The sequence below is a fragment of the Salvia hispanica genome, chromosome 5, assembly GCF_023119035.1.
Source record: "Salvia hispanica cultivar TCC Black 2014 chromosome 5, UniMelb_Shisp_WGS_1.0, whole genome shotgun sequence".
Taxonomy (NCBI): Eukaryota; Viridiplantae; Streptophyta; class Magnoliopsida; order Lamiales; family Lamiaceae; genus Salvia; species Salvia hispanica.
Genome location: NC_062969.1, coordinates 28,492,060 through 28,503,238, shown reverse-complemented (window position 1 = coordinate 28,503,238; position 11,179 = coordinate 28,492,060). Strand labels below are relative to the sequence as shown.

General features: G+C 39.1%; 2 protein-coding genes across 2 annotated transcripts; both read right to left on the bottom strand.

The window, feature by feature from the left end:
• Window positions 1-591: 591 nt before the first annotated feature.
• LOC125189761 lies at window positions 592-3,102 on the bottom strand. Its single transcript, XM_048086999.1, has 2 exons — window positions 2,163-3,102; window positions 592-2,078 (listed from the first exon to the last, which is right to left on the bottom strand). The coding sequence occupies exons 1-2, from the start codon at window positions 3,100-3,102 to the stop codon at window positions 592-594; spliced, it is 2,427 nt and encodes an 808-aa protein (XP_047942956.1).
• Window positions 3,103-9,863: 6,761 nt separating this feature from the next.
• Window positions 9,864-10,890, bottom strand: LOC125189760 (two-component response regulator ARR2-like). Its single transcript, XM_048086998.1, has 4 exons — window positions 10,815-10,890; window positions 10,583-10,678; window positions 10,034-10,453; window positions 9,864-9,967 (listed from the first exon to the last, which is right to left on the bottom strand). Exons 1-4 carry the CDS (start codon window positions 10,888-10,890, stop codon window positions 9,864-9,866), a joined length of 696 nt encoding a protein of 231 aa, XP_047942955.1.
• Window positions 10,891-11,179: the final 289 nt, after the last annotated feature.

Below are 11,179 nucleotides of genomic sequence, written 5' to 3'. Positions count from 1 at the left end.
AATATCATCGGCAACTCGATCTAAAGTGTGTCCCTAAGCATGCGTGTTTCTAAGTTCTTCATGTTAAGTTCACGACATGGATTCAAGAAAACATTTTTTAGAACACAAAATTCACCTACGGGGTTATTGAAAACAAAAACAAAAACTTAAAGCAAAAAGAAAAATCCTAAACTCACGGTCCACCACTTCATCCCCCCAAACTTATTTACAACAAAGTGTAAAATAAGTTTGCAGAGTTGGTAGGGACGTGAGTGAACTACTGAAAAAAAAACGTACCTTGAAAATTCTCGCGTTGAGGCTTGACCGGGCGAAAGTTGAACTTTGGAAAAATCGCGCTGGAGAAATACACCCAGGCGGCGGCCCGCCGCAGCATGTCCGGCGGTCGCCGCGTGTCAACAGAATGTTCCAGCGAGCAGGTGGCGGACCGCCGCGGAGAAATCAGAGCCTGCGAAAAAATTTTCAATGCACAAAATTAAACTAAAACAAAAAAATACTTAACTTAAAGCAAAAATTGTCAAAAACAAGGTTTAGTTGCCTCCCAACAAGCGCTTATTTTTCGTCTTTAGCTTAACGTTCTTTGAAGCTCATGAGTTATCCCCCATCATGAGGATTCCTTTGGAGTGCCTTTGTACCAACAATCTTAGTCTCTGCCACCGCAAATGGAACCAACTTGTTGAAAACTTTCTTCCACCATTTGAATTTTCCATTCGAGGTTTTGATTACGTAGATTTCGGGGTCATCTTGAGGTGGAGTCTTCTTCCTCTTCTTTCTCTTGGGCTTTTCCTGCAAGGTAGGCTTAGTAGGATTAGGCTCGCCCTTTTTAGGAGCTTGAGGTAAAGTGTTAACAATGAAAATAGTAGGGTTAGAAAGATCTTCCCCTCCAAATGGATCATAAGGCTTAGACAAATCGGTCACCATGACCTCCCTGCAATCATGCTCCATCTTAGCTTGTTTCGCCTCTTCATACTTAAGCATCGCGCTTTCGATGTTGTAGGTCGACTTTCCTCCATGGTCACTTATTGTGATTTCTCCTCTACCTACATCAATAAGAGCTTTGCATGTGGCTAGAAAATTTCTGCCTAAAATCAGAGGAACTTGTTTATCAACTTTCATGTCTAAAACAAAGAAATCGGCAGGGAATATGAAGTCATCAACCTTTACTAACACATCCTCAATTACCCCCACCGCATTTATCGCAGTGTTATCGGCCATCCTTAAGCAGGTATCTGTGGATTTGAGCGGCCCGATGTTGAGCTTCTCGTAGTACTCCAATGGCATTATGTTGACGCTAGCTCCAAGATCACAAAGAGCCTTGTCTACCTTGCCATTCCCAATGGAACAACGAATGATGAATTGGCCAGGGTCCCTCTGCTTGACAGTCCTTTGCTTTTGGATGATATCACTACAGTGAAGAGGTAGCTTTAGATCAGATTTCTGGAGCTTTTGCTTTTTCATCACCGCTTCTCTCAAGAGCTTGGCATACCTAGGTATTTCCTGCAATGCATCAACAAGAGGGAGGTTAGTATGACATTTACAAAACATATTTAAGAATTGTCGGAATTGCTCTTCAAGCTTGAACGGCTTCCTCGGCTGGAAGGGGAGTACAATCCCATTGTGTCGCACGAGTTCCTTCTTGGCAGACGCCTCTGCCTCTTCAGTGGCGGGCCGCTGCGGGGTTTGCGGCGGTCCGCCAGGCGTCGGGCAGGATCCAAACTCCCCAGTGGCGGCCCGCTGCAACGTATGCGGTGGTCCACTGGGTGTCGGACAGTCCCTAAAACTCGTTCCGGAGGTACTGGCTTCATCCTTGTTGGTACCGACAACCTTGGCAACAACCTTGCCTTTATCCTCCACTACCTTCTTTTGGAATTGATCCATTTGTAACTTAATGATGGACACAGTGGAGACAACAGTATTTAACCCAGATTCAAGTTTGGTAAGTCTTTCCTCTACAACTCCCATCTTGGTCTCGTTGTTCTTTCTATCCTCTAACATTAGCTCCAAGATCTTTTGGATGCCAGCCTCATATTTGTCTTCCTTGGTAGGTGGCTCCACTCCTTTCTCTTTGCCTAGATTGAACCCTGCATGAGATTGGACAAAGTTATGATTATTAGCATGAGATACATGTGGATGTGGGTGATTTCCATTATAATTATTAAAATTACCGCCCCCCTGATTAGGGTGATAATTATTATTATAAAGCCTGTTGGGATCACCCCCATTTTGGACATATTTGACATCTTTGATGGCATTCCCTTCTTTGCCTGGAGCTTCCAATTTTTCTAGTCTTGCTCTGATGAATGCCAATTCTTGGGATGTCTCATTCCCACATGGTTTCTTCACTGCATCTAGCCTTTCAGCTTTGTGTTTTTCCTTGGACCAACCTCGACTGTTTGTAGCTAATTCCTCTATCACCTCCATAGCAGCAACTCCTCCTTTCCTCAAGAATCCCCCATTCGCCCCTGAATCCAACAAACTAGAGATTTTTTCGTTAAACCCATTATAAAGGATTCCTACCTGATGGTCTATTCCAAAACCATGGTTCGGGCATTTGCGGAGAAGGGCTTGTGCGAGAGCTTCATATAGAGGCTCATCGGATCCTTGTATGAATTGAAAGATCTCACACTTAAGCTTTAGGATGGTGCCAGGCGGGTAGTACTTGTCGAGGAAGAGTACCACTAGATCCTTCCAATTTTTGGTTTTATCTGCAGGCAGACAATCATACCATTCTTTAGCAGCATCAGTTAAGGAAAAGGGAAAAAGCCTTACCCTCACAATATCATCATCAACACCATTGATCTTGATTGTATTAGCTATTTCCACGAACTTGGTGAGATGTCGATTTGCGTCCTCGGTGTCTCTTCCTGCGAAGGCATTTTGTTCAACCCTATTGATTAAGGGTATCCCCAACTTGAAGTTGTTGGCCTCTATCTGCGGACCTGCAGGAATATCCACAATGTTACCATGACTAAACATATTCAAGACTGGAACTACCTCCCTTGCTCGTTTTTCTTTTTCAGCTTTTGCCCGAGCTCTCTCTTCTCGCATCTCTTCCACCTCCTTTCGGAGGGCGATGATAAGATCGTGGTTGGTAGGCTCCGCCATCTTATTATCTCCACAAGATACGCAAATCTGCACAACCTGCAGAAACTAAAAAAAAAGAAGAAAGATAAAAATAAAAATAAAAATAAAAATAAGAACGAAAATAAAAATGAAATAAAAAATGAAAGCAGTAAAATCCAAAGTAGTAAAATTATCCGTTTGAATATATCACTCCAAAGTGAATTGTCTTCCCCGGCAATGGCGCCAAAAACTTGATGCACTTTTATTTAGTACCGGATATCGAACACGGGGAAGACGAACACAAAGTGTCTATCCTCTACTAAGACTCAAATACTATCTGGAAAAACGATTGGGTTTTGAAAACTTTTGAAAAACTAAAAACAATAGAAAGCATAGACCAACTAAAAAGCGAATAAAACACAGAGAAAGACGATAGAGATAAGGGAATCCCAGGGATGTGTGTTCACAGTTATGGTTATACAAAATTCCAACTACAATACCCTAGCATAGTTTATACTTTGAAAGGACGAGTCACCTAGCTTATGCTCATGCGATACAAACGTTGATTACAAGATTAGGGTTGTCAATTCTAACACGTAACTCCAAAAAGCTCCTAAGACCCTTGAAAATTCCTCACTCTCAATTAACAGTGCCGTTTTAAGGGAAGCTAACTATAGTGTCTACTAAGTGAATCTAACTCGCTAGAACTCTGTCACAGTTATGAAGCAAGTTATATTAAATCATACACGATTGTGTCACTCAATCATGCAGCATCAAAACTACTTAGGGAAGAAACAAAGTTAAAACAAAACGGATATTAGATAGAAAAAGGAATTTGTATAACCAAAGTCGTTACTAACACATCCCTAGAATCCTATGAGTTTAGTTACACATAATTGAATAAGCTAAAAACATAGATTGAAAGAAAGACAATTTGAACATAAAACTAAAGCAAATAAAACCCGTGAGTTGAATCCTTGTCGTTCTTGATGTTCTTGAAATCCTTCTCCAACTCCTTGCACCAATGAAGTACTCTAGGTTTTGATCTCTATGAAGTATTTTGCAAGTAGAAGTTCTCTAATTTTGATGAAGCTTGAGGTCTTATTTATAGGGGAAAGCCATGCCTTGTTGTAGAAGGAAAAAATCTCCAAAATATGGTAAAACTGGGTGCATTTCTAAGGCTTCTCGGATTCGCCGCCTTTCTCCGGCGGACCACCGCACCTTGGCCGGCGGTCGCCGCGTTGGAGTCCAGAGAGTCTGTTCCCTCGGCGGCGGACCGCCGCACATCTTCCGGCGGTCGCCGGACGAGACTTCTCTTCCAAGCACATTTTTCCGAGGCGGACCGCTGCATTGATCTGCCGTCGGGCGCCGGCGGTCGCCGCACACATCCGCGGCGGACGCCGGTCGCCGTCCGACTCCAGATTCCCAAACTTGGCGTTTTGGCTCTCTTTTTCGGCTCAATTATGCACATTTCTCACAAAACACGTCAAAATACCAAAATAGACAAAATATGCAAATAATGGACGTGTAGAGTGACTTTGACATAAAAAACGGACCAAATAATGGCCTTAAAACAGTGCAAAATCCGAGGATATCAGGGATGCGTATGTGTGTGCGTGGATCGTGTGTGTGTGTGCATGCTTTGGTGTGCGGGCATGTGTGTTATGTGTGTGTGTGTGTGTGTGATGTGTGTTGTAAAACACTCTTGCGTGACATGTTTTGATGTCAGATCTGGAGTTGTGGTGAAAATAGAAAGTGATATGATAATCATGCCTTGATTTTTGAGTGATAATATAAAACGAATCGATGAGAAACAGGAAAACGTTGGGAACATGCATGATTTTGAGTAGATGATTGAAACTTACTTGTGTTACACATAAAATAAAGGTGATAACTTGCGCTCTCGACGTGATAGCAAGAGGAAGAACGTACTTATGATCTAAGGAGTCGAGGTGGGTTTTATTCACTAAACTCTTTTATTACCAAAATATTGATTATGGTGTTATAAGGGTGGATTAAAATGTTATGCCATGCCTATGATTGTTTGATTATGTTGTGTGCCTGATGCCTAGTTTGTGAGTCTGCTCCATTAGGCTATAGGGCTATAAAAACGAATTCGGGTCTGAGTAGGGCCGCAAACCCTATCAGGCTAGTGTACACAGTTGGGATCGGGAGCCGTCCTTGCTAGTCGGCCGGTCTCGTGGGCGAATAGTGTGGCTACACTTTCGTCGCACTATGGAATTGTTGATTGTTGAGAAAATGGGAGGAATTGTTTGACTGGTCAGTCTATGAAATTATTTTGTGATACTCGATGATATTCTTTTATAAATGTAAACTCGAGTTCACTATGGTAAGGATGACATATCTACTAAAATTGTTTAGGCATGAGTTCACTTGGTATGTTTAAAATACTCAGCCCTGCATGTGTTTTCCCTATGTGCAGTTTGAGCGGCGACGAGCGGTTTGCTGTGTTGAGCAAATAAATTGAATGATAATATGATCGTCTTGAAACATTGAGTGGGGTTGTGTCTTCTGAAGAGTCATTTCTTTTTTGGTGTGTCTAGAAGCTAATGATGATTAGTGAAAGCGTGTTCTTAAAAAAAATACTGAAGAAAACCCTCGGTCCAAGAAATCCGCTAGACACTGGTCTAGGAACTTAGAGAACCTTGAGCTACCTATCGTCGGGCACACAATCACTTCCTTAACTCCCTCTTCAAAAACCCTCGACCCGTTTACCTAAAAGAAACTAGTACGTGGAAGTAGGGATTGAATCCACAGAGATGAATGCGCAAGTAAACATGTTCAAGGATTTGGGGACTATTTTTGTGTTGGCTGCTGCCACGCAATTTTAGGGTTGAGCTTTTTATCCTAGACTTGGTAATTAAAATATGCTACTATAACAACTGGATCGAAAGAACTACTTCCTAAATTTACCTAGACCTGGGAAAACAACTGAAGGTGGGGACCATTTTCTGAAAAGGTAGAGTACGGATGAAAGGTTGCAAAATAACTAAGTAAAGGACCAACTAACAGCGACATCATCTTCTCCAACATTTGGCATGAAACAACCAGTAAAAACAAAGCGAGAACGTAAATCGAAACGAAGCAGACAGAATTAAAGACAACAAAACGAAGAACAGTTAAAACTAAAGCAGATCTACGGCTACTAGACGAAGTAAAGTAAAAATGAAAGCAGAAAATCAAAAATCCATGCACTACTCATTTCCCCTGTTCAGATCCACACTTCGGATGCTAAATCCACTCCGGATCCAAGCATCCGAGACAAACTCCGATTAAAATCATCACCATAACTGCAGATTCGCCGATTCACCACAGATTAACAACGAATTTCCCAGATCAAGTACAGAAACATCCAAGCAGAGAACAACAATCAACCTCCGAAATAAAACCTCAAAACATAGAATCAACGTAAATCAACACAAAATCAACACCATCATGACGTAAAATAAAATTCATAGATAAACGATAAGTAGCAATGAGCAGTTGACTTCGAAAACGGTGAAGTTCGACGGAAATCAAAACGCAAAAACTGAAAGGTAAATAATTGTATCTTCGCCTACTTGAGGACGGTGTTGCAACAGAATTTCTCGAAAATGAACCTCTAAACTACCCCAGAATCCCCATTTTCCCAAGTGTGTGAGTGTGTGTGTGTGAGCTGAGAGCTAAATCATGTATATCTCATGTGTTGCATGCTCCTCTTTATATAGGCGTGGAAGTGGGTCCAGCAGGGGCTCTCTTGTGTGAATAGTCTTCTTTGCCCTCAGCTTTGGACTCCCTTCGTCTAGCCATTTTCTTCTTGATTTTGCTCACTTTCCGCCTCTTTCCTTCGTTGGTCCACAGCCTTCAGTTCTTCCTGGACCTGGCGAATTCCTTCACACACCTGACTTAAAATTTGTGTTAGACCCAGTAAATGGTGACTTTTCATCACATAACCGATGCATGAATTTAGCCTTATCATCTTCATACATGACTTCACTTTTCTCTTGGTTGCTTCCGCTAAACATGAAACTTAGTATCGTTTGTTTTTGAACTTATTCCTTTTGGTTTAGAATATTGAGACATAATGCGTTTTTGGAATGCTTGGTCAAAACCCTTTAAATGAAACCCTGGCCTATGTTCTTGTTGCTTTTAAGTCCGCCTAGGTAGCGATCGCCGTATTTATTATATCCTAAAATGATGGGCTGTTACAGATACTTTGGCCAAATTCATGTACCTAAAAAAATGTTCCCTTTTCCTTGAATTGTGGTGCGGAAAAGCTGCCTATTAATTATCACAGCATCATAAAACTCTTGGGGTGAATCTAAGTAGGACTCAAATTTGGAGGCTGATAATTGAAAATGTGCAGAAGAGAATAACATTATGGAAGATAGAGAATCTTTCAAGAGCTGGCAGGTGTTGAACAACCTACCAATGTACAACCTTAGTTTTTTTCGATTGTCTAAAAAAATGGTATAATGCATCATCCAAATCAAACGGTAATTTTTTGGGGGAAAACATTGATGGTGAGAGAGGGGCAATCTGATAGCATGGAATGTTATTAAAAAAACTTTGGAACAAGACAATCTAAGAACCTGAGATATTTTTTTATTAAGAACGCATCTCTACTCTTCAAGTAATAGGTGGAGATTTGCGGACAAACACAAACCATTGTAGAAGGAAATCGATAGGTCCAACCACGTTCGAGAAATCTCTTGTCTACAAACCACTCAAATAAGAACAGTCTTTGGAACCAAGTCAAAAGCTTTGAGAACTTTGTCATGGAGGTTCAAGAAATGGTGAGAAATGAGATCCAAATGAACGTGGGAAATGGAGAATAGACGAGATTTTGGTCTGATCTTTGGGAGGGGTAAGATAGTCTTTTGGCCCAATTAAGTTCCAAGACTATTGCTGTATATACTTTGCAGTTAATTTTAATGCTAAAAAATAGAACATTCCTATGTCCTAGTTAAGATGACCCTTTCTTTTCGTATTTGTTTTGAAAAATAATAATAAAAGTTAAAGTGGAAAAAAATTAAAGTAAGAGCGAAAATAATGTAGAAGAGACTCTCCTCTATATCATTCTTTTTCTTACTTTACTTTTTTCCACTCTACCTATTTATTATAATTAAAACACTTGAAAAAAGAAAGGGATCATCTTAACTGCGATGGAGAGAGTACTGCTTACTACCTCTATAAATATGTAGGTGGGTGTCTTTGGCCAGGTTAGTTTTTGGTTGTTTTCAGGTAGTGCTCTATGTTCTACCTTGCCCAGTTCGTCACTCTTGATGGCTTAAACTATTTGGATTAAAAAATGTGATCCTACTGTGTATATGAACTCATTTAATCTATATAACAATACTTCTTCTTGTTTCATATTTTACCGGTGCGAGTTTTAAGAAATTATTTTACTTTGTTAGTAAAAGTAGGTAGAAAAAGTTAGTAGAAGGTGGATCCTACTTATAGTATTAAATTTATAATAAATGTGAGTGAGAATGATTAATGGAATGTAGAGTTCACTAAGAAAATTGTAAAAATGAAATGAAATATTAATTGTTAATTGTCCAAATAAGGAAATATGAGATATTTAATAGGAACCAGAGGGATTATTGTAACTAAAATAGTATAAATTAAAGTGCGATAATAACACTAGACTTATTAATTGATGAATTGTGGATAACATTACCAATACCAAAAGCTCCCAAAGCAGGGGGATTCCATCCTCGATACAAATATTGTTGATTGGAAAATTAAAAGGTTAAACATATATTTACAATTTATTTACGAAAGACAAAATATATCGAGGATGGATAAACAACCATGAGAAAAGGAAAGTCATAACAAGTATCAGAGACTGTTTCAAATGTTTGAGATAGAGCATTAACTTTTTGTAATTCCCTATATATATTCTACTACTATGGTCATCTATTCATATTGAATATTGTATCAAGGTTGATAGACAATTAGCATGAAGAATTTCAAAGATTGAAATTTCTAAACACAATATTAAAATTTCAGCTAAGAATATGCAGTCGAAATACATCCTTCTTTAATTATTGCTCTTTGTTTTCATACTTGGTTCATACTTGGTTCACCGGTCTGCATGCAAGTAGCATATTGGTGTTAGACAAAAAAGAAAGAACATAGTACTCCCTCCGTCCCAGAGAAGTAGACACACTTTCCTTTTTAGTTTGTCCCACAAAAGATGTCACATTTCCCTTTTTGGAAAAAGTTCTCTCTCACGTGAATATAAAAATTATATTTTCTCTCTCCATTTAACACACAAAACAAAACCTCCAAAAATCCCGTGCCATTTTCAAAGTATGCCAACTTCTCTGGGACGGAGGGAGTATATGATATTGCAATAAAATTTCATTAACAAAACACCGAAGTTGTGAAGATATTTAGTTGTTGAGAAAGAATTAAGAATGAGTATGAAAAAAATACCTTATCATTATTGTGATTACTGGAGAAGTCATGGATAAAGCTATCCATATCATTGAGGTATTCATCGGATGAAGGCATAAAGTCCCTTCCATAATGCTGAGGAGTAGTAGTAGTAGTAGTAATGATCGACCCATTTTTCATTTGACTTGTTTCTTGAGTCTTTGAGGGTTTGTATATTTTGGGCATTGACCCGAACCGTCTTGGCTTGGCTTGGCTTCTATTTCCATTCGGAGATGAATGATGACTAGTTTGAAGGTTTGGCTTTCGCTCTACCGGAGATTTCCAAAGATCATTGCGACATTTCTATAAATTAAATTAGAATAAAAAATGAGGATATACTACTAATTTTGTTATGAAGCTTAATCTAGTTGGATTAGAAAACGAACTTGGAGATGGCTTGCAACTTGCATTCTGGTTAAGCCGGGCTCATTCATCAACTCTAAGATCTCTTTTGGAAAACACCCTATAAATGCATATGACATTAATACACATAGTGAATATAAAATTTAACATCAAAATATGTACGTACTTCCTTCCCCGAGTTGCCAAGCTGCATCCTCGAACTTGGCGTGCAACTCTTGAGTCCATTCGGTACACATCTTTTTCCGCACATTACCATTTTGGCTCATCATATTACTGGATCCTTGGTTGTAATCCTCATATCTACCTCTACATCTACTCTTATATTTGCCATTCCTATTTACCATCATTCTAGGGTTAGGGTTAGGGTTAAGATTTTTATGATGAACCACTTCCCGGAACTCGACTCCCCCTAATGATCCTAGGTTGTTGGATGCGATTATATCCTGTTCCCTGATCATCCTTGCCTTCTCCCTCGTAGCATGTTGCGATAAGTATCTGAGAAACTCTACCGGTGGTGGCTTCTTGATGCAAATGGATGCTTCATTTTCGAGAGCCCTCAACAACGTGTTGTCATCATCTGCCATCACTATACAAATACCAGAAGTATTTAACTTCACATACATTTTTTAGTAGAAAATTGGCTTCAAAATGAATAGAAACTTACAAACCACTGGAATACACATGTTGAGTGCATGCTGAAGAAGTAGTCTAAAACCTTGGGGATCCGGAGAATTGATGTTCGCCATCACAACGTCGAATTTTGCATTCGCAAGCATTGGTATCGAAGGATATGGAAGCTCAACACAAGTAACTGATCACACAATTACGATACAAAATTTGCAATTTCTTTAGCCTAAATAATTTAATATAGATATATATTTTTAAGATTTAATATCATTCATAGTCACTGAATTAAGTAAAAATGAATTTTTTAAAACTATATCTACCTTTATACTGCAACGTTTCGAGTTGGTTAACTATGTTAAGGGCGTCTGCGTCATGATCAACTAGCAAAACATGCATTGTTGTATGGATAAAAGCCACCGGAACACTGTTTATATTTTCAGTCCAAAAATTGCTTGATTCCCACATATTGATGTTTTTTCTACAAATAGAGACAAGATAACTTCATGTTTGGTTAGTGTGAAAATATTTCAAATTCGGATAAAAAAAGATGAAATACACCAAAGAAATGATCGTATGGATAAATTACCGAATGCAGAGTTAATTAACAAGAGATATGGAGGTAAAGATGGTGAAAATAAAGAGGAAAATGGATAAATTTATAGTAGCGACGACTGAAATATTTAGG